Source organism: Podarcis liolepis (genome assembly GCF_965112155.1).
Source record: "Podarcis liolepis genome assembly, chromosome: 9".
In the NCBI taxonomy this organism is placed as follows: domain Eukaryota; kingdom Metazoa; phylum Chordata; class Lepidosauria; order Squamata; family Lacertidae; genus Podarcis; species Podarcis liolepis.
In genome coordinates, this window is record NC_139564.1 from 3,212,798 (window position 1) to 3,236,648 (window position 23,851).

The window sequence follows — 23,851 nt, forward strand, 5'->3', positions numbered from 1 at the left end:
CTTCCCATGGCTTTCCGAGTGTCGGCAACGGTTCCAGCAACCCTGCTGGTGCCGCCCTTTCCCCTTTGGCCCTCTGGCATGTGTCGCATCCTCGCACATATTCCTCTACACCTCTCTCACCCTTGGCCACCAAAATTCCCGTGTGACCAGTAGCATGGTCTTATGCTGTCCAAAATGCCCTGCCGTGCAGCTGTCATGGAGTTGCTTGAGAATTCTGCCCCAAAGGTTTTCTCCTGGAACGTACAAGGCCCCCCTATGGTACAGAAGCCCCCCTTTCACTTCAAAACCCCCCTCGGCACCCCCTTTTTCTCTGAACTCCCCCATCTTTTGTCTGGCAAAGTCATCGTCTCTGAGCAGTTGCATTAGTTCGTCGTCCTTGACTAACGTCCCCCCACACATCCATTTGCTCTCAGGGAACATCAGTCTTGCCACCGGAGGTCCTTCCCCATCATATACTCGGGTTTCCGGGAGAGCACATCCGCCCTCGCATTCTGCTCTCCTGGCACATATTGGATCTTAAAGTTGAAGTTGGCAAAGAACTCTGCCCATCTTATCTGTCTCTGGCACAACACCCGTGCTGTACACCAGTACTCCAAATTTTTGTGGTCAGTGCACACCAAAATTTGGTGCTTTGCCCCAATCAGGAAGTGCCTCCATTGTTTGAAAGCAGCGACGATCGAAAGCAATTCCTTATCATAGATGGTGTAGTTCTGCTCCGATTTGTTCAGTTTCCGCAAAAAAAAGCACACGGCCGCCACTCCCCCTTTCGATCTGGCTGCAGCAGCACTGCCCCTATCGCCCGATCCGACGCATCTGTCTCCACCAGTAGTGGTTGAGCAGGGTCGACGTGGATCAGTTGCTCCTCCAAAGCGAAAGCCCTCTTAAGCTTCTCAAACACCTCTTGGGCCGCCTGCGTCCACTGAAACATCTTCTTGACACTGAGACAGTCCGTTATGGGCGCCATCAGTTTTGCAAAATCTTTGATGAATTTCCTGTAGAAATTGCTGAAACCCAGGAAACGCTGAACACCTTTCCTGGTCTTGGGGCTCTCCCATTCCACCACTGCCTTCACTTTCTCTGGATCCATGGCCAAACCCTGGTCCGACAGCCGGTACCCCAGGAATTCGACTTCCTTTGCGTGGAACTGACATTTCTCCAGCTTGACCCACAAGCAATGCTCCTTAAGTTTGCTCAGGACCTGATGTACGTTCTTCACGTGCTGTTTCTTGTCTTCGGAGTACATGAGCATGTCATCCAAAAAGCAAACACAGTTCTTGTACAGCAAAGGTCCTAGTATATGAAGGCTTGGAAACAGTGACTTCCGCACTGCAAACTGAAGGGCATGACTAGATACTCAAATGCCCCCATCGGAGTGAACATGGTGGTCTTCCACTCATCCCCCTCTCGCACTTGGATAAGGTTGTATGCCCCCCGGAGGTCCAGTTTGGTGAAAATCTTCCCTTTCCGCACCCGGGCCAGAACATCGTCGATCCTCGGCATTGGGAAAGCCACTGATTCCGTCAGGCTGTTCAGGATTCTAAAGTCCAGTACACGCCTCCTTTCTTTAGTCGATTTCTTGTCCACGAAGAACACGGGGCTCCCCCCTGCCGCCTTGGATTCCCTGATGAACCCCCTTCTTAGATTTTTCTCAATAAACTCCTTTAGGTCCTTGAGCTCTCCCTCCGACACGGAATAGGTCTTTCCCACCGGCAACGTGGCCCCCGGGACCAGGTTGATCTGACAATCATATGGTCGATGCGGCGGCAACGCATCAGCCTTTTTCTTGCTGAACACCTCCTGTAGATGCCTGTAAGACGACGGGATCTTGGTCGTCCCCGCTCTGCATGCTGCTACCCCTTTGCCCTCCCTTTGTTGAGGTTGCCCGTGAGCCAGGCAGTTCTCCATGCAGTGCGTCAAACCAAACGTCAGGGACCGTTGGTGCCAGGAAACCACCGGATCGTGCAAAGCCAACCAGCTCATGCCCAATATGATAGGCGGACCCGCCAGTGTGGCCACGTGAAAGGCGATGACCTCTGAATGGGTAGCCACCCGCATTCGCATTGGAGGTGTTCGATGCATCACTTCACCTCCCAGCAGTTCTCTTCCATCAATTGTGGTCACTCGCAGCGGAAAATCCAAAGGCCTCAGGTTCAGTTGGTGCTGCGCTGCAAACTCCTTGCTAAAAAAGGACGCTGAAGCACCAGAATCAACTAGCGCCAACTCCTCCACTGCCTGGCCATTTGGGAGTTCTAGGACCACCTTCAACACTATGCTTGCTTTGGGGTGCCCAAGCTGAGGACTTTCTGTGTTGCTCCCGCCTGGCTATTGCCCCGGTCCACCACCAGCCAGGCTTCTTCAGGGTCTGTCTCTAAATCCCAACCCAGTTTCTGCATGTGCATAGCAAATTCTGACCAGTAACTGTGTACCGTGGATCTGCCTTGTTTCAAAGCCAAAAGCTCCTCCTGCATCTTGTCAATTAAACTTTGATCTGCATAGATAAAGTCCATAGCTTGCCAAAACTTGGCCATATTTCTGAGGGCTTCATTATTTGAGGCTATTAGCGGCTGGATCCAACTTCAGTGTGGTGTAGTGGTTAAGAGCGGTAGTCCCGTAATCTGGGAAACCGGGTTCGTTTCTCCGCTCCTCCACATGCAGCTGCTGGGTGACCTTGGGCTAGTCACACTTCTCTTTGAAGTCTCTCAGCCCCACTCACCTCACAGAGTGTTTGTTGTGGGGGAGGAAGGGAAAGGAGAATGTTAGCCGCTTTGAGACTCCTGAAGGGGAGTGAAAGGCGGGATGTCAAATCCAAACTCTTCTTCTTCTTCTTCTTCTTCTTCTTCTTCTTCTTCTTCTTCTTCTTCTAGCCCCTCCCACCAGGTGTCTAATTATGTGAGCAACTTTCTGGGCATCGTTCCCAAACTTGGCCAATTCAAGCTCTAAAAAATATCTCATCTCAGTTTTGAAATCCAAGTAACTTTCCGCGTCACCATGGAACCGTTCCACCCACACTGACTTGCCCCCATCTACCGATAGCCCACCTGTGGGTTCTCTCTGAGCAGCCCTGGCTTCTTCCAGAAGGGCCTGCAAGTCAGACGATCTCTGTTCCAGAGCGACATTTCACTTTCTCAGCTCCAAGACCTCCTTCTCCATTCTGAGGCTTATTCCTTATTCCACCAGCTTTCCAGCAACAAATTGGGGACATGGCATGCTGTAAGAGGTGTGTGCTGCCAAGCCGGCATAGATAAAAACTCCAGGCTTGCTGCCAGTTACAATCTCTTTTATTTATTTACAAAGTTCAAAGGAACATCTCCAGTGCTTCAGAGCATGTCCGACCCTGTCGGCAAAGATGCCGCGTCTGGTTTCTTTTTACTTTTTCTTGCCCAACATGCAAGTCTGCGGAAACCACGCCTCTGATTTCCTCTGTTTACAGAATGACTAGTTGCGGGCTCATCCTCCCCCCTCCCTGCCTCCTCTTCGCTGTCAGACAACAGACTACTAATGATCTCTTTCGGCTCTCTATAAGTGCTGGTCTCTCCCCTTAGCTCTTTCCCCGTTTGCCTCTCCCTGACAATGCATTCATTCCCATTCTTTGCTCTTGCATCTAAAGCTTTATAGACAATTTTATAATCACTTTACCTATTATGTGTCCAGTGGCCAAGGGGTCAATTCACTATGTGAGTGGGCTTGAGGGTTTCTGTCTGATGATGGGCTTGTGAAACAGGAGAGAGGTTTTGCTGTTGCACGTATCACTCCACTGCCCAGCAGTCTCTCTGACCAAGTTGGCGGAAGTTGCCTTCAAAGTGCTGCTCATGAATCTCTCTCTTTCAGTTGACCTCTTTTGATTGTCTCTGCAGAGGCAGGACTCTCATGGGTGAAGATAATAAAGGACAGGTCTTTTACCTTACCTGTTTTGATTGTCTCTGTTATAGCAAAGAATTGAAAAGTCTTTTCTTTCCTAACCATAGAGGCTAAGTCAATTCAAAGGTTCAGGAGAGCTGAACTAAATATCTCTGATGTTTCTCTAGGGTGGCCCCATGCAAAGGAGAGCAGCACTCTGCTCTGGCTCTAAGAGTTTTCAGCTAGAGGAGGGGCTTTCAGCTGGCGCAGACTCAGGGCAGGTTCCCACTGCACTACAATTCTTCACCATCATAGGGTAGCTTACCAATTTCTTTTTGCAGTTCATCATTTTTGTTGGCAAGATACAGCAATTCGTCTGATACGTTTTGAGCTACAGCGAGTATTCCGAAGTCTAAAAGAGTTGAAATAGTTTAAGGCAAAAGAGAAAAGAGTTGAAATAGTTTAAGGCAAAAAAGTATCTGAAATAACAATATGCAAATATTAAGAAACCATTTTCAAACATTTTCAAACATTTTAAGACCCATGCAATCCACTATCCTATTCTCATATTAAAAGTGGCTCATGAAGTATCTCTAATGTTCCCCTCCTATGTTCTCATTTTCTGCAGGGAATCACAGGGTCACAAACCAATTCCCCACTGAGTCACACAGTAAGGCCAAATATACAAAGATTACTTTGCAGTTTTCTATTATGCTTTGTCCCCTTCATGGATCAGTGCATTGCTGTGGTGAAGGTGCTTGAATAACTCAGAGAAGCTATGAGCTATGCCATGCGTGGCCACCCTGATGGACAGGTCATAGTGGAGTGTTTTGACCAAACACGATCCACCTGGAGCAGGAACTGGCAAGCCACTCTAGTATCCCTGCCAAGAAAACCCCATGGAAAAAGACAATAGGCATATAAAAGTTATGACGCTGGAAGATGAGCCCCTCAGGTCGGAAGGTGTCCAACATGCTACTGAGGAAGAGCGGAGGACAAGTACAAATAGAGCGGAGGACAAGTGCAAGTAGATTCAGGGCTGATGAAGTGGCTGGGCCAAAGCCAAAAGGTCGCTCTGTTGTGGATATGCCTGCAAGCAAAGGGAAAGTCCAATGTTGTAAATAAAAATATTGCATAGGAACATAAAATGTAAGAACCATGAACCTTGGTAAGCTGGATGTGGTCAAAAATGAGATGGCAAGAATAAATATTGACATCCTGGCATCAGTGAACTAAAATGGATGGGAATGGGTGAATTCAGTTTGGATGACCATCATATCTACTACTATGGGCAAGAATCCCATAAAAGAAATGGAGTGGCCCTCATAGTCAACAAAAGAGTGGTGAAAGCTGTACTGGGATGTGTCAGGGAACTGCCATCGGAGGAACAGGTGGTGGAGGGGCTCAGGGAGGCTGGGAGAGACTCAACAGCTGAAGCAGGAACCAGCAGGGGGAGGAGTGGATCTCTGAGGGAATGCGAGCAGGCGGGAGGGCTCAGAGACACTTCCAGTGAGAACAGTGGGGAGGTATCTGAAGTTCCCATAGGGAGACCCACGCCTCGCCGGAAACTGTCACGCCGTGAGTCCAGAAGACGTGTTTCCGTTAAGGAACTTTTATGCTGGAAACGATTCCGAAAACAACCACTGTCGGAATCTGCAAGTGATTAGAGCAGACATGTCTGAGGAGCTCTGTCACAGACAGAGGTTTGTGGAGTTGCACAAACTCTGAGGGACTACGATTTTATGCACAAGCAGCTCATCATCCCATCACAGGATGCAATCTCAAAAATGATAGAATGATCTCAATACGAATCCAAGGTAGACCTTTTAACATCACAGTAATCCAAGTTTATGCACTAACTACTGCTGCTGAAGAAACTGAAATTGATCGATTCTATGAAGACTTACAACACCTGCTAGAAATGATACCAAAGAAGGATGTTCTTCTCATTATAGGGGGTTGGAATGCTAAAGTAGGGAGACAAGAGCTAAAAGGAACAACTGGCAAGTTTGGCCTTGAAGTTCAAAATGAAGCAGGGCAAAGGCTAATAGAGTTCTTCCAAGAGAATAAGCTGGTCATCACAAACACTCTTTTCCAACACAAGAGACGACTCTACACATGGACATCACCAGATGGGCAGCATTGAAATCAGATTGATTATATTCTCTGTAGCCAAAGATGGAGAAGCTCTATACACTCCTCAAAAACAAGACCTGGAGCTGACTGTGGCTCAGATCATCAGCTTCTTGTAGCAAAATTCAAGCTTAAACTGAAGAAAGTAGGAAAAACCATTGGGCCAGTAAGATACAATCTAAATCAAATCCCTTATGAATACATAGTGGAAGTGAGGAACAGGTTTAAGGATTGAGATTTGGTGGACAGAGTGCCTGAAGAACTATGAATGGAGGCTCAAAACATTATACAGGAGGCAGCAATGAAAACCATCCCAATGAAAAGGAAATGCAAGAAAGCAAAGTGGCTGTCCAACGAGGCCTTACAAATAGTGGGGGAGAGAAGGCAAGCAAAATGCAAGGGAGATAGTGAAAGATACAGGAAATTGAATGCAGATTTCAAAAAAAATAGCAAGGAGAGCCAAGAAGGCCTTCTTAAATGACCAATGCAAAGAAATAGAGGGAAACAATAGAATGGGAAAAACCAGAGATCTGTTCAAGAAAATTGGAGATATGAAAGGAACATTTCGTACAAAGATGACCATAATAAAAGACAAAAGTGGAAAGGACCTGTCAGAAGCAGAAGATATCAAGAGGTGGCAAGAATACACAGAGGAATTATACCAGAAAGATATGGCTGTCTCGTACACCCCAGGTAGTGTGGTTGCTGACCTTGAGCCAGACATCCTGGAGAGTGAAGTCAAATGGGCCTTAGAAAGCACTGCTAATATTAAGGCCAGTGGAAGTGATGATATTCCAGCTGAACTATTTAAAATTTTAAAAGATGATGCTGTTAAGGTGCTACACTCAATATGCCAGCAAGATTGGAAAACTCAGCAGTGGCCAGAGGATTGGAGAAGATCAGTCTACACCCCCATCCCAAAGAAGGGCAGTGCCAAAGAATGCTCCAACTACAGCACAATTGCACTCATTTCACACGCTAGCAAGGTTATGCTTAAAATTCTACAAGGCAGGCTTAAGCTGTATGTGGACAGAGAACTCCCAGAATTGCAAGCTGGATTTCGAAGGGACTAAAGAACCAGAGACCAAATTGCAAACATGTGCTGGATTATGGAGAAAGCTAGAGAGTTCCAGAAAGACATCTACTTCTGCTTCATTGACTATGCTAAAGCCTTTGACTGTGTCGACCGCAGAAAACTATGGCAAGTTCTTAAAGAAATGGGAGTGCCTGATCACCTCATCTGTCTCCTGAGAAATCTCTATGTGGGACAAGAAGCTACAGTTAGAACTGGATATGGAACAACTGATTGGTTCAAAATTGGGAAAGGAGTACAACAAGGCTGTATATTGTCTCCCTGCTTATTTAACTTATATGCAGAAATCATCATGCGAAAAGCTGGGCTGGATGAATCCCAAACCGGAATTAAGATTGCTGGAAGAAATATCAACAACCTCAGATATGCAGATGACACAACCTTAATGGCAGAAAGGGAGGAGGAATTAAAGAACCTTTTAATGAGGGTGAAAGAGGAGAGTGCAAAATATGGTCTGAAGCTCAACATAAAAAAAACGAGGATCTTGGCCACTGGGCCCATCACCTCCTGGCAAATAGAAGGAGAAGAAATGGAAGCAGTGAGAGATTTTACTTTCTTGGGCTCCATGATCACTGCAGATGGTAACAGCAGTCACAAAATTAAAAGAGGCCTGCTTCTTGGGAGAAAAGCAATGACAAACCTAGACAGCATCTTAAAAAGCAGAGACATCACCTTGCCAACAAAGGTCCGTATAGTAAAAGCTATGGTTTTCCCAGTAGTGATGTATGGAAGTGAGAGCTGGACCATAAAGAAGGCTGATCGCTGAAGACTCTTGAGAGTCCCATGGACTGCAAGAAGATCAAACCAATCCATTCTGAAGGAAATCAGCCCTGAGTACTCACTTGAAGGACAGATCCTGAGGCTGAGACTCCAATACTTTGGCCACCTCATGAGAAGAGAAGACTCCCTGGAAAAGACCCTGATGTTGGGAAAGATGGAGGGCACAAGGAGAAGGGGACGACAGTGGATGAGATGGCTGGACAGTGTTCTTGAAGCTACAAACATGAGTTTGACCAAACTGCGGGAGGCAGTGGAAGACAGGAGTGACTGGCATGTTCTGGTCCATGGGGTCATGAAGATTCAGACATGACTAAACGACTAAACAACAACAACAACATTATGCATTGTGAGATCTAAGAAAATAGAGGTGCCAGAACTCTTTTTCTGATGAATGTTGTGTTGCATTCCACATAATTCTAAGGAGGACATTATATCCATGCAGGAATTTCTCCTTGTGCAATGAAATCTTCAGCCCCTTTCCCTCCACTCTGTTCCCCACCCTGCAGAGCAGCTTTGGTGATGGCATGCAAAGTGATGGGGGCAAAGTTCCCTTGTGCTAGTGCTAAAAGCTTGCAGTAGCACAAATCTTGCAATAGCACAAACATTGTGAATTACAGTTTGATGGGAGGAGGACAGCATTTCTAGTGGGAAAATCACAACCATCTGCTTTTCTTCCTGCTGAGCAATGAAACTGTGATAAACTCTATTGGGTGATGAGTTTCATTGAATAAATGTATTGCTTACACAATATGAATCCCAAAGTGAACTACAGAAATTGACGCCTGTTTAAATTAATCAGGGTCTAGCAAAAGTGAGGATGTGCATAAAAAAATGCTTACCATCCTTGTCTTCATGGATTGTATCAAGCCCAACAACAAAGGTCCGAATGATATCCATTGCCATTTGAAACTCCATCCTTCTTTTTAGTTCCTTTTGATCTAAGGATGAAGTAGGTAGAAAAGAAATGATTAAATTGTCTGATTAACTGGGGGAGGGGATACTTGGTTTCAAACTGCTTTTAATATTCAATTTAAATTGCTGACTTGTAACGCAGATAAGAAATCAAATCAACAAAACGATGGCTATAACTTTTATTAATATTTTCTGCTCTCAGCCCTTGATAGCGGCTGCCCTGCTGATCTGAAGTCCTGTTTCCATTTGGCCTGTTACTTCTGTCATTAGATGGTTTGGCCTTCCTTTGAGAGCTTTGGATTTTTGGTTGTCTAGATACACCTGTCCTCTTTGTCCTACAGTCTTGCATTTGCCAGGCTGCCTCATGCTCTGCCACATGCTTAAAATATGCAAATTCTTGGATCATTTGATTCCCTCCCCCCGAGCTTTGCTTACTTTCAAGTGCCCTTTAAAAATGAATTAGGTGTTCAAATAGGTCGAGGGCTCATCTATCCAGTGCTATTTTTCTGCAAAAAGAGGTGCTGGAACTCAGCATGAATGCCTCCCTTCTTCTCTTAAAATGGCAATGGCGCCCACCTGAGAGGGGCCAGAACAGGGTCCAGATCAATTTCAGCTAAAAAAAGCCCTGCATATATTTTGATATTTAGGTAGGCTCTGGACCCACCCAATTGGCCATGGCCTTTTCCTTTGCAGCCTGTTTTCCCCAAGCACTTTCCTTCAAGGGACTGGAGCCCTAGCAGAGGGCAGGCTGGCGAGGATCAGGAATGGAGCCTGCGGCAACTCAATGGCACTCTTTCTCCCCCTGGCACCACTGTGCCAGCCTCAGTTTCCCTTCCCTCAGGTGAATTCCCCCAATGGAGAATGAATCACGAGCAACTGTGGCTTTTACTTTTGGGGAAACAGGTTGCAAACAAGCTTTATTACAACAGATGTAAACAAGGAGTTTTGGTTCTTCTTCCACAGAAATGTAACAAACAGTGAGGCTATTGACTGTGTGATGCTGATGTTTTTTATTAAAACATATACTGCTTCAAGTTATAGGCTGTATGCTGTGCAGGCTTAAGGTTACTTCCTTTTACACATCTTTCATAGACCAGACTTCTCCACGCTCAGTTCAGGAACTTAGGATTTTAACTGGACTGTTTCCTTACAGACCCTCAAATCCTCCTTGGCCTTGGAATCACTATTGCCCTTTCCAGTCAGAGTATCCCCTCTGAGGACCCTTTTTTCCTGTAAACAGCTTGTGGGATTGTGACGCTCCCGTTGCTCGGTCCCTGCTCCTGCCAACCTAGCAGTTCAAAAGCACCTCAAAGTGCAAGTAGATAAATAGGTACCGCTCTAGCGGGAAGGTAAACAACGTTTCCGTGCGCTGCTCTGCTTCGCCAGAAGCGGCTTAGTCATGCTGGCCACATGACCTGGAAGCTGTGCGCAGGCTCCGTCAGCCAATAATGCGAGATGAGCGCCGCAACCCCAGAGTCGGGCACGACTGGACCTAATGGTCAGGGGTCCCTTTACCTTTACTTTATGCTTAATATCTATATGAAGCCGCTGGGAGAGATCATCAGGGGGTTTGGGCTGGGTGTTCATCAGTATGCAGATGACACCCAGCTCTACCTCTCCTTTAAATCAGAACCAGTGAAGGCGGTGAAGGTCCTGTGTGACTGCCTGGAGGCGGTTGGAGGATGGATGGCGGCTAACAGATTGAGGTTGAATCCTGACAAGACAGAAGTACTGTTTTTGGGAAACAGGGGGCGGGCGGGTGTGGGGGATTCCCTGGTCCTGAATGGGGTAACTGTGCCCCTGAAGGACCAGGTGTGCAGCCTGGGAGTCATTTTGGACTCACAGCTGTCCATGGAGGCGCAGGTTAATTCTGTGTCCAGGGCGGCTGTCTGCCAGCTCCATCTGATACGCAGGATGAGACCCTCCCTGCCCGCGGACTGTCTCCCCAGAGTGGTGCATGCTCTAGTTATCTCCTGCTTGGACTACTGCAATGTGCTCTGCGTGGGGCTACCTTTGAAGGTGACCCGTAAACGGCAATTAATTCAGAATGCAGCAGTTAGACTGGTGACTGGGAGTGGCCGCCAGGACCACAAAACACTGGTCCTGAGAGATCTGCATTGCCTCCCAGTACGTTTTCTGATCACAATTCAAAGTGTTGGTGCTGACCTTTAAAGCCCTAAACAGCCTTGGTCTTGTATACTTGAAGGAGTGTCTCCACCCCCATCGTTCTGCCTGGACACTGAGGTCCAGCTCCGACGGCCTTCTGGCAGTTCCCTCATTGAGAGAAGTGAGGTTACAGGGAACTAGACAGAGGGCCTTCTCGGGAGTGGCGCCCACCCTGTGGAACACCCTCCCTTCAGTTGTTAAGGAAATAAGTAGCTATCCTATTTTTAAAAGACATCTGAAGGCAGCCCTGTTCAGGGAAGTTTTTAATATTCAGTGCTGTGTTGTTTTTAATACTTGATTGGGAGCCGCCCAGAGTAGCTGGGGAAACTCAGCCAGATGGGTGGGGATATAAATAATAAATTATTATTATTATTATTATTATTATTATTATTTACTTACATAGAAGGAAAAGCAGCAGTGTCATGGCAACAAGGATGAAAATCTCAAGTATTATATATCTTTCACCCGTTGGAGATTGTAAGAAGGTAACCATGTCCTGAAAAGCAGATGCTTGAAGAAAGAAAATTCTGATTTAGCCATCAGTAGCCAACAGTGTTCTTGAAGCTACCAACATGAGTTTGACCAAACTGTGGGAGGCAGTGGAAGACAGGAGTGCCTGGCGTGCTCTGGTCCATGGGGTTACAAAGAGTCAGACACGACTAAACGACTAAACAGCAACAAGCCAACATACCATTGCCACTCCAGGAAAAAGGGTTTCCATATGCTGTGGTGGCCATCAGCCAGAGACAGTCAACTGTTCAAGGGGTGGTAATCTGGGTGGTTTAGCAGGTGGAGGAAGTAAGGAGAGATACCTTGCTGCTTGAGGAAACTTTTCTGACCAATGTCGGGATTAGAAGACAGTAGCCTTTGATACTAAAGGACTTTCTGCCCACTAGGCAAATGACAAGATGCTCCCTCTGAACACATAACTCCACACTCCACATACAGAAGCTGGGCTGGGCTGGCCATTGGCTCTTATTTTGATGCTGCTGATGGGGCAGCAGACTAACTGAGAAGGTGCAGCGCAGCTTGTGTGGTCTACACATCTCTGCCCACCTCAGCACCTGCTACCTAAGGCAACTGCTTCATTCTGCCTAATGGTGGAGACATTCCTAGCTGCACACAGTAAAGGAACACAACAGCCAGCAGCAAAGAGTGGGCTGAATCCTGGGGTTTCTGTGGAGCTTAGTGGCTCTGTGGCACCCGAAGAGCTGTGTGTGCTTTTCTCTGCACTCCTCCCTAGCACAACCTGACTGGTTCCACTCCCTGCCTGTCTCTCCATCAACTTCCTTTTCCCATGCATTCCTCTACTTTATGAGAAACCTCATCCCATATGACTGTGCTGTATACAGACCACGAGTTTCAGTTGTTGTTGGTGGTGTTGCTGCTGCTGCTAAATCCTTTCTGGATGCTTCATCAATTCCGGACTTTTCCATCCTCTCAGTTGCATCTGTGAAACAATAAGCTATTATAACGACTATGAACACATTGGTTGGATGGTGGGTGTTTTCCCTTCCAAGCTCAGAGTATTAGTCTCTTGTCAAGCATGAAAGCTCACAAAATTTGCTTTTATTCTCCTGCACTTAATCTCCCTATTACAGGAACATAATTATTTTTAAAATAGATGCACATCTACAGATGTCAAGGATTTCATTGGTACAAAGTTGAAATGGACAACAACATCAGGCCCAAAATATATCTCAATGAGGCATTTCCAACATTAAACTTTGGCATCTATCAGTATTAGACAACCATTTCCTGTAAAGACATTGTTGAGTCCAATATAACTGAAATGTCTTTCTTTTTCATTTGCTGGATCAGTCTCCATCTTATACCAAAAAGATGTTCCATATGGATTCAAAGGTATTGAAAAAATGTTTTAGATAATATAGCACATTCTCATTTGCATTATATTCTTCTCTTAGCTCCTGGATATCTAGTTTATGGGACTTCAGCAAGCATTTGCAAAGAACAGTTATGGGTTTGATTCATATGTTCTCTCTATATTTATTTTATGGGGTAAACCAAATTTGGGGCAAGAAATTGGTTGATTGTGATATCTGTACATTAGATCAGCTGATAAGATCAGATGGAGAATTTTTGGTTCTGTTTATATTGCAGCTGAAATCTCAGTTACTTGGTGTGTGCTGAAAAGAAATATCTTGCTTCATAACATTTATTGGTGTTTGTTTATAGACTATTTCCTTTGAGTGCTTTGGCATCTATTGAATATCTGGAGGAAATAATAAAATTTTCCCATAGATATCTGGTTGGCCATAGAGTGGTTAGGATACAGTACTGGATGGACTTTTCACATGATCTAGCACTCAGACTCTTCTTATGATTCCAAAAATCACTTGAAAGCAGGGGCCTTCCAGGTCTCTCCATTTGCCCTGCCTCTCTGTCAATCAATGTCATATGATGTCACTATTACTTACTGTGCCAAATTACCATGCCAAATTACCATGCCTAAAGGTCCATTTTTGTGTTTGTCCCTTTTCCAGCAGCAACCAGAGCTGTTTTCATTAAGATACCAGCCCTCAGGCTGAAAGTGGCTTCCTCACAATACATTACCAGATGTTCACCATTTAATAGATTCTAAGGAGGGGAGACTACCCGTAACTTTCTTTAAAATGGTGGAGCACTTTAACTTGCTTGATATATGGAGATTTAAACACCCACTGGATAGAGAAATTACTTTTTTTCAGAACCAAAGCAATCTGCTGGACAAACCAACGATATGGATATCTAATGAACTATCATTGAGAAGAAAAAAGGAGAGATACAATCAAGGACACGTTCGGATCACAAACCAGTATTAGAGGAATTGAAAGGTAAAAAAAACACACACACATTTAGGTGGAGATTAAATGATGGACTTCTTGATAGCCAAACAATTTTACACAAAGCTGAAAAAGCTTTGAAAGACTATTTTGAGTTAAACTTAAATCAAGGAGTGGATCTGAAGGTTGTCTGGGATTCAAGTAAAGCGGTAATGTGGGGGGTTTTGATCCAACAAAATGCTTTCCAAAAAAAGATGAGAGAACAAAAACAAAAAAACCAATGAGAACTGCTGGAAGAATTGATTAAAAATAAAAAAGAATTGATGAAAAACCCCAGAAAAGATTCAGTAAAGCAAACCATAAAAATGTTATAGACACAATATTTGATGTTGGTAAATCAAGAAATTGAATGGAAGATTAAAATGCTATGGCGGAAATTTTTTTATTTTGCCAGCCAGCCACACAACCTGCAGGCATGGCAGCTAAAGAAAAAATAAGACATGAACTTAATAATTAATTGAAATATAGAAGGGAAAGTTTTAGATAATACGAAACACATAAGAAAGCAATTTGTAAGGTATAATTCAGAACTGTACTGAGGCAGCATAAATAATATTGAAGAATATTTAAAGCAGATTAACTTACCATAAATTCCAAAAGAGAAACCTAATTCATTTAATGCACCTATAACTATGATGGAGTTACAACAGGCAGTTCATCAAGCCAAAATGGGCAAAGCACAGAGGCCAGATGGGTTACCAGCAAAGTACTATAAGAAACTACAAGATTATCTAGCACAACCACTAAAAGATGTAACTAATGAGATATTAAATAAAGGGGAAAGTGCCAGGTTCTTGGAAAGATGCTTACATTACACTGATTCCGAAACAAGACACAGATTTATTATGTGTCAAAAATTATAGGGTGGTCTTGGAAATGGCAGCGCGGATTCGATCGCTCTGAAAGGGACTATCGGTCTGAGGCTGGCAGGGGTAAGATGGGAGAGTGCCAGGGCTAGGCACCCCCCCCCGAAAGCCTCACTCTGGCAGAAGCACCAATCTCCCGCTGCCCTCCTGGAAACCCTGCCGAAAGGCAGGTGGGTGGGGGAGTGCAGTTGAGAGCGCTCGCAGCTTTAATGCGACCCTGCGAGGTATGTTTGGCATGCATATCTGTGGTATGAGAAGGTTAAAGTACATAGAGCTTTCTTAAATCATGTTGTAAGAAAATCGGTTTATGAGGTATGGGAAAAATATAAAAATCTACCAGAACAAAAAACACCATGGTGGCTCCCACCACTAGAAGCGATACCCCTTTAAAAAATTGAATATGAGAAATGACTGGGGAACGTATAAAGAGCAGTTAATGGAAGTAGAATTCCAATCGAAACTGAAGATGTTTGGGGATATAAGAGAATTACTAACTGACTGATTTCAACACAATCAACTAAATTATATATTCAAGATGGACAAAAAGAATGGCTTTTCTAATGGAACCTCTAAATTTGAAAAAGAGCTGTTGGAGAACAAAACAAATTTACTCTCAAGAACGTATAAATTAATACTAGAATGGTATACAAAAGATGATCAGGTTAAATCAGCAATGATACACTGGGTGAAAGATTTTGGGTATAATATACAACTTGCAGCATGGGAACTTAGGGAATTGGAATTTAAAATTCACAGCATGTTGCACGTTGAAAGGAAATTATACAAAAATGATATATCGTTGGTATTTAACTCCCAGTCAATTAGCAAAAATGTATAAATCAGGGTCAAATATATGTTGGAAATGTAAGGAAAAAGAAGGCACCTTTTATCAAATGTGGTGGACATGTAAGGTAGTAAAAGAATTTTGGGAAATTGTATTTAATGAATTGGGGGGGAGTTTAATTTCCCCCCCTAAAAAACCCCCAAAGCCTTTCTTTTAGGAACTCTATGTGCCAAAATCCCAAAGGAGCAGAAAAGACTATGTACATGACCACGGCTGCACGGATGTTATTGGCCCAGAGATGGAAAGAAGATGAAATCCCTACTAGAGAAGAATGGCAGATAAATTTGGTGGATTATGCTGAAATGGCAAAAAAGAACAAAAGAATCAGAAATCAGGAAAATTTTAAGGAATGGGGAAAGTTTATACTCTATCTTTAAAACCATTGTAAACACCTAAAATTCTTAGTGTGGTTGGAATACCACTTGTAGTTTAATGGGGAATTTTGGACATAATAGAAATGTAAAAGATTTGGATTATTATAAAAGATGCAGGAGGAAATGACTAACAATAGGACCCATAAAGGGGAGGAGGGAAGTCCAGGTGATTCTTTGGATTCTTGTTTTTATATTGTATGTTGATATGTGATTGTAAAATTTTACTTTGAAAAACCAAATAAATAAATTTACAAAAGAAACAGAAAAAAGACTTTCAGACCACAGGTTGGACCTGGAAAAGAAGCAGACCTGTGCATTTCCCATGCATTCCTCTACTTTATGAGAAACCTCATCCCATATGACTGTGCAGTATACAGACCATCAGTTATAGTTGCTGATGGTGCTGCCACCGATAGTGTTGTAGGCTCTGCGGGCGCTGGCTCTGCGCGCGCTGGCTCCTCCATCCTCTCAGCTAGAATAAGACAACAACAAATGGAGAACAAGATTATTGTAAAGTGGCATCAGTATTAGACCATCCTTTCCCGTAAAGACGTTGTTGAGTCCAATATAACTGAAAGGTCTTTCTCTCTCTTTTGCTGGATCAATCTCAGTTTAAACCAAAAGAGATGTTCCACATGGATTCCAAGGCATTTTTAAAGAAATTTGGTAATATAGCACATTCTCATTTTGCATCCTATTCCTCTCTAAACTCCTGGACATCTAGTTTACAGGACTCTAGTAAGATGGTCACCATTTAATAAATAATGTGGGACCTATGAGGTCTTCAGATGTTCCTGGGTGCCAAATTCCTCCATCACAGGCTTCATGGTCAATGGCTGGGGGTCACAGGAATTGCAGACCAATAACATCTGGAGGGCCATTTGTTCCCCACCCTTGATGGAAAGTATATACATTCAATTATATCTCTAGCTCCTGATCATCATTAAAGAAGAGGCGGCGGCGGAGGAGTTTGGACTTGATATCCCGCTTTATCACTACCCTAAGGAGTCTCAAAGTGGCTTACAATCTCCTTTCCCTTCCTCCCCCACAACAAACATGCTCATGTGTGATGAGTGAGGCTGAGAGACTTCAGAGAAGTGTGACTAGCCAAGGTCACCCAGCAGCTGCAAGTGGAGGAGTGGGGACGTGAACCCGGTTCACCAGATTACGAGTCCACCGCTCTTAACCATTACACCACTGCTGGCTCTGCCTAGTACTCAATCTTTAATTCAATTAAAGATTGAGTACTAGATCTGGTCTTTGTTGGACGCATAGAAATCCAATTGAATCTAGCAAGACTTTGGACACCATGAGTTGGACCTGGAAAAGAAGTAGAGGGGAAGCTGTTACCCAGGCCCTCCAAGTGTGCCATTTTGTTTTCTTTTTGCAAAGACTCAGCTTGACATCTGACACTGTGGCTTAAAGAAAGAAGAGGACTGTTGTCTAAGCCCATTTCAAAGCCATCTGATCTAGGTTTCCCAAAGACTTATATTTTCTGGATCATGATCTAGATCTGGATTGACAAACTGGGCCCATGAATCAGAGCAGGGCACCTGTATTGCCAGGGAATAAAACAGAATGTGGTGCTCCTGTTTTGCAGTGCAGCTGGAGCTTTAATATAAGGGACATGGCTGTTTGAGAAGAAGTGAAAGCAACTTCATAGCTTGGCCAGCTATCAAACACCTGCCTGCATGGGGGAAGGAAGGAGGAAGCAGTTGTCTGGGAACAAGGAAATTAACCTTACATTGACTGAACCACAGAGATAAAGAATGCAAATGAAGGCTCACGCCCACATGTGTCAGCTTCCAGGTCAGATCAAAGGATGGGAATGGAATTACATCTGTTGCCAGCTTGGCATGAGACCTTCACTATGGACTATATAAGGGCTAGCAGCTGAATGGGACAGGGAGATCTTCATACATTGTTCTATGCGCCATTCCAGAATGTGAAGAGAACGACCACCTGCCAGTCTGACGTGTCCCATATAAGCCTTCCAGATCCCGATCGGCTGGAGAGACATGAAGAACTAAACCTATTCTATCTGTATTGTTGTTGTTGTTGCCTAAGATATTTTGCTTACTAGTTATATTGCTAGCTTTGTAGTTTAGTCCTGTTGCTGTTGGCTTTATAGTAGACTCCATTCTAGGTTGCTGATCAATTTCTTTGCTAATGTTTACCAATTAATAAGAGTTTGTCTCTACCTAAGAGTCTGTCAATTCTCTGTCTAGTGGAATCCAAAGAACCTGTTGCTTGTCTGGTGGTTGCTATTGGCCAAACAGCCAGCAGGGGATGCTGGCAGGACAGCACCTGTGCACATCCATATAATGTTCCACCACTCAGTTTCATTGGATGACCCTGAGTTCTAGTATTTAAAAGAGAAAAGCCATCTGTAGTTTATAAATACTCCCTATCATTTTCCCTCTTGGTGACCTTTCGGCCTTGGAATGAGACCCTGCAAATATCATAGCTTGGAAGGAAAGTGTTCCACCCATCAGACCTCTTTCTGTTTGGATACCTTCGTGTTGTCATGAAACAACCTTTTCTCTAATTTCTTCTTAAGGATGTTTCATCTTCCCACTGGCTAAGAACCATCTCCCTTGTGATGTCAGGCATTCCAGAACTCCTCCCATTTAGGCTATACCAATTCCTGATTGGCTGCTCATCATATCCAATCAGCATTCCACATAAAGCCTAAACCTAGGGAAATGTTGGTTTCAGATTTGATATACTACTTATTTTTTTCAAAAGTTATTAGTTTTATTTTTTATTTAGGCTGGGTACATACTTTACCTTCAAAGCATATCCCCCAGAAGAATCCTTACTCCTCATAAACTCTGCTAGTAATATTGGAAAGCTTCCTATCTCAACACTTGTACCAGGAAATATGGCAAAGTGCATTAGTGTAAATCTTCATTTGCAAAGTTAAAGCACAAAGAAAAGGAACAGAAGCAATTGAATTTGGTCTACATTTATTGAATGTATCATCTTCAAAACATACATGCCACCAGTGCTATTTTTCCACACTGAAAAGGTACTGGAACCTACCATAAACACCTCCCTTGCTCTCTCACAATGGTGTCCACCTGAGAGGTGTCAGAACTGAGTTCAAGGGAGTTCCAGATGCAAAAAAGCCCTGCATGCAACTGACCTTCAACCAATGGCAACTCATCGAGAATTGTACTTGGATAGAAAGACAGATCTGCACAAACTCTGAATTGGACTCTGATAAGCTTCATATGCTAGAAACCCCTCATAACTATGTACACTTGTTTCTCTCTTTGTTTATTATGTTTTTGTATGTTTATATGTCACTACCAATAAAAATATTGTTCAAAAATGTTTTCTGTCATTTAAATCCTGTCCTTCTGTATAAAGATGCAAGAATCATATAATACTGGTCATAAAGGTTCTCCAGTGGCTCCCAGTACATTTCCGAGCACAATTCAAAGTGTTGGTGCTGACCTTTAATGCCCTAAATGGCCTCAGCCCTGTATAGCCGAAGGAGTGTCTCTACCCCCATAGTCCAGCCCAGACACTGAGGTCCATCTCCGAGGGTCTTCTGGCAGCTCCCTCACTGTAAGGTTGCAGTGAACCAGGCAGAGGGCCTCCTTGACGGTAGCACCTTCACTATGGAACACCCTCCCATCAGATGTCAAGGAGATTATGAACTACATAACTGTATCGGGAAGTTTTTAACACTTGACCTTTATTATGTTTTTATATTTTGCTGGAAGCTTTTCAGGGTGGCTGGGGAAACCTCGCCAGATGGGTGGGGTACAATAGTAATAGTGGAATAATAATAATAATAATAATAATAATAATAATAATAATAATATAAACTATTAAACACTTAACTAGAAGTAGATGTGTTTGTTCTATCAATTTATTTTAGACCTAAGTTTATACATTCAGTGTTCAAACATATTACTTTATGTAACCTCATCACTGAGAAAATTGAGTGGCTGCTATAACCAGGGCCATGTTTAGCATATGCGCCACCGGGTGCGCAAAGATCTGCCCAGCACTACCAAATTTAGTTTAGCTCCCAAATTAAACATTATTAACCAGCAGTTGCCCGGCTCGATCTACTTCTGGGGCGGTCACAAGATGAGAGAAAGTGACGGGAGAACACAAAGGGCGCGCGTGCACACACAGGGAGGAGATTGTGAGGGGGTCCTCTCTCACCTGCCACACCCCACAGGTTCTCCCCATGGGACGGCCTTGGCTGCTGCTCCTGCAGGGGCAGCTGGTGGCGCCTCTCTGTGCCACAGGCAGCCACCCCCTCAGCCATGAAAACGACTCACCCACCGGAGCGCCCCTTGCAATCATTCATGCCTCCATTGCCGCCTATCGTCTGCCCGATCAGCATAACCAGCCGCCTGTCACTCACAACTGACGCAGCGGCAGCCAATACACAGCGGACAATCACTGCTGACATTATCCTGCTCACTGTTACACCTGTTCCAATGAGGCACAACCCATGTATAAGACGACCCCCTCCCCATTTAGACTTAATTTTGGGGTAAAAAAAGGTTGGATGTGAGGGCGATCTGGCTGCAACATCTGTCACCCCATTTATCGCCAGGGTTGATTCGGCTGATCTGGCTGGCTAGGCGGGTGTCCCCTTCCTCCCTCACTGCTCCATGTGCGTCCCTCCTGAAGCTGCACGCTCGGTGGAAGAGGACGACCATTCCAGATAGAAGGAGTGTACCGTTCTAGGGACGCAGGTGGCGCTATGGGTTAAACCACAGAGCCTAGGACTTGCCAATCAGAAGGTCAGCAGTTCGAATCCCTGTGACGGGAGCACGTCAAAGTGCAAGTAAATAAATAGGAACCGCTCCAGTGAGAAGGTAAACGGCGTTTCGGGACGCTGTTCTGGTTCGCCAGAAGCGGCTTAGTCATGCTGGCCACATGACCCGGAAGCTGTACGCCGGCTCCCTCAGCCAATAAAGCGAGATGAGTGCCGCAACCCCAGAGTTGGTCACGACTGGACCTAATGGTCAGGGGTCCCTTTACCCTTTACCATAAAAAAGGTTGTCTAAATAATACATGGAAAAATATGGTATTTATTATTCCATAACAGATAGATAGTTAAAAGCTAAGGTGGTTTCAGTGGCGGGTGGCTAGCGCCCCCCAGAATTCTGCGCCCGGGTGCACTGCACACCTTTCACACCCAAGTAAAGATGGCCCTGGCTATAACAGGGTCTTGATTTTGGACATTAAAGTAGTTAAAGAAAGGGTTCTATATTTCTTGGAAGGTGTCTCTTTGTGTTATGCCTTTAATTGCCCTCCTGTGTTTCATGTGACACTCATTTGCTCTATCCGAGAGAGAGAGACAGAGAGAGAGAGAGAGAGAGAGAGAGAGAGAGAGATGGGTGTTGTGAAGGAGCACTTGTGGTGAGAGAAAGCTCAAGTGGGGTGGCTAGTGAGTCGGCAAAAGAGGCAGGATGCTGAGCATAGTGGGACTGCTCCACCTGCCATCCTCCTGGCCAGCCCTGCCCTGCCCAGCCTGCCAGTGGGGGCGTCAGCATGGTTGGCGCTTTCTTCGAAAGCCCAGTGGCTGCTGCTGCTTTCCTCCTCCTTTCCCCGGTGTACTGGATGCCTCCTCTTCCTGGAGCCTCTTTGTGTGTACTTGGGCACACTGCTGCCCCAATGGTGTAGCTAGGGCTTTTGCACAGCAGCAGGCTCCACGGGGGGTGAATCAAATGCCCCTTCCCCAAACAAACACTGCAAGTTAATGTGCGGTGGGTGAGACTCCCTTGAAACAACCTTCGCTATTCTGCCTTCGCTATTGGGCCCTGGTTGAAGCATCCGGTGTAGAAAAAGAGCTCCCTTAACTTCTTCGCTTGCAGCTGCTGAGAAATGTAGGAGGGTGGAAACATGAAACAAAAGATTGCAACCTGCTGTGCTTCAGCCCTCACTCGGTTCCCATGTCAGGTCCAAGGGAGCCAGTAGAGAGAGAGATGGTTCTGGTAGGGTTGTGGGATGAACTAAGCAGTCTCCTGGAAATTTCCTTGCTCCTTCAGATGCTGATTTAGTGCTGTGTGCCCACTCAATTTGTTTCTCCATCTCATCTTCCTTGATTTCCAGAAATTTCTCCAATTCTTTAATCAGCAGTTGTTAAAAACCTTTCATCTTTTAATTCTGGAATCGATCAACATCTCAAATACATTTCCTTGCATCTCTAGGAGAGCGACCAGTTCATCCAGTATTTCTGTGTTCTGCTGTATTCCAGTCATCTGTTCTTGGGTTTATGTGATTTGTTCCTGCATCTCTTTCACTTGATTTCATGTCTCTGATTTCATTGACCAGTAGTGTGTTGTTGTTGTTTTCAGTTTCTTCCAGAGAGCTAGGTCTTTAAGACAGATCACTTATTTCTTTGGCACAATCCCTTAAATCCCTTGCAACTTCTGCAAGTGTTGCTGGCTTAGTGATACTCTCATTACTGTCAAAATATCGCTTAAATCTCCTTCTTGTTGAAGTTGGTTTTTTATATCCTGTTACTGCCATTTTGTACATTTACCCCTGTGTGTCAGTGCTTGTTGAGCGTCATTCTGTTTCTGTGAGCTCTGGGCTTATTGGGGACAGCTGGTCATGACTACAAAAGGAGGAAAAGTTGCATTTTGAACTTTGCCTGCAGGGAAAAACACCCACAAGCTTTGTTGTTTTGTAATAAAACCTTTATTTGATTTGGTTTTACACCAGTCTCATGGTGTCGTAGTTTCTGTCATCTGCCACCAGAAGAAAAAACCCCTCTAACAGTGTTGTATTATTTATACTTCAATTTATCTCTCAGTTTCCGAGCGCTTGTTGCTAGTTTCCCACCATTTGATGCCGCCGTTGTATTATTTATAGCTCACTCACTGGATCATCCCCTTGTTGTGGTGAGTGGGCTTGCAATTCCTATGACCCTTGTGAGTGAAGCTGTCAGGAGTCTCAAACTCCCAGCAGGGTCACCAAGGCGGTAAGGTCAAAGGAGAGGAGCTAGACAAAGAATGATCCAAGAAGTTCTCAATGGCAGGACAGGCGGAAGATAACAAGTGGTATGTTACAATGGCTGTGAAGGGTAGGTTTGAACAATTTGGGGGCAATTAAAATGTTAAAAGTTAAATAAATCTTGTGAATGGAGGAGTGTTAATGTATATAAAATTGTACATATGGTTGATTTGAATATGTTATTATTGATTATATAAACCCAATGTATCAGCCACCTGGGGGGTTTCACTGTGTTTTGGTTGTTGGTAAAAAATAAAAAAACATTAAAAAAATACAATGGCTGTGACGGCAGATGAAGGCTAGAGCAGATAAGAGTCTACTATTGGAAAAACACTTGTGAAGGCCACCACCTTCCCAAGACACCGGGGCGTTTCTCTGGTGGTCACTCTCTGGCTGTAAATCTTCCTCAGTCCAGAGAGACCGGTGATAAGCGACCCCTCCCTCCTGAGAGGAGCACGCTCCTCTTCTGGCATCTCATAGCAGAAGAGTCAATCGTAGTTCTGAACCTACTTTATTTCCAGTCTTATATACAGAGAATCCATCAGCATGTCTGTGCTCTCTCAGCACCAGTACAGAACAGCATATCATACAGAAGTGAAACTAACTTCTCAACAATACTCCAATAGAATCATAGAATCATAGAATCATAGAGTTGGAATAGACCACAAGGGACATCGAGTCCAACCCCCTGCCAAGCAGGAAACACCATCAGAGCACTCCTGACATATGGTTGTCAAGCCTCTGCTTAAAGACCTCCAAAGTAGGAGACTCTACCACACTCCTTGGCAGCAAATTCCACTGTCGAACAGCTCTTACTGTCAGGAAGTTCTTCCTAATGTTTAGGTGGAATCTTCTTTCTTGTAGTTTGGATCCATTGCTCCATGTCCGCTTCTCTGGAGCAGCAGAAAACAACCTTTCTCCCTCCTCTATATGACATCCTTTTATATATTTCAACATGGCTATCATATCACCCCTTAACCTCGTCTTCTCCAGGCTAAACATGCCCA

At 44.5% G+C, this 23,851-nt stretch overlaps 1 protein-coding gene across 7 annotated transcripts in view; it reads right to left on the reverse strand.

Moving 5' to 3' along the window:
* The window catches only part of LOC310685893 (CD209 antigen-like protein 2), a gene marked incomplete at its 3' end in the record, with an annotated part of 285,718 nt that overhangs the window by 66,772 nt on the left and 195,095 nt on the right, over positions 1-23,851 (reverse strand). For 4 of the 7 annotated variants that reach the window (XM_083458973.1, XM_083458979.1, XM_083458978.1 and 1 more), the window contains exons 1-5: positions 18,364-18,469; positions 16,228-16,320; positions 12,276-12,371; positions 11,321-11,431; positions 8,683-8,781 (exon numbers count right to left, since the gene is read on the reverse strand). The exons of 1 other annotated variant lie outside the window; for it this stretch is intronic. In XM_083458973.1, the coding sequence (XP_083315099.1) occupies positions 8,683-8,781; positions 11,321-11,431; positions 12,276-12,371; positions 16,228-16,312 (391 nt within the window). In that variant the 5' untranslated portion in view covers positions 16,313-16,320; positions 18,364-18,469. Of the gene's footprint in view, positions 1-4,162; positions 4,250-8,682; positions 8,782-11,320; positions 11,432-12,275; positions 12,372-16,227; positions 16,321-18,363; positions 18,470-23,851 lie in introns of those variants that run through there. 2 more of the 7 variants (XM_083458974.1, XR_014515586.1) reach the window with 2 other exon arrangements.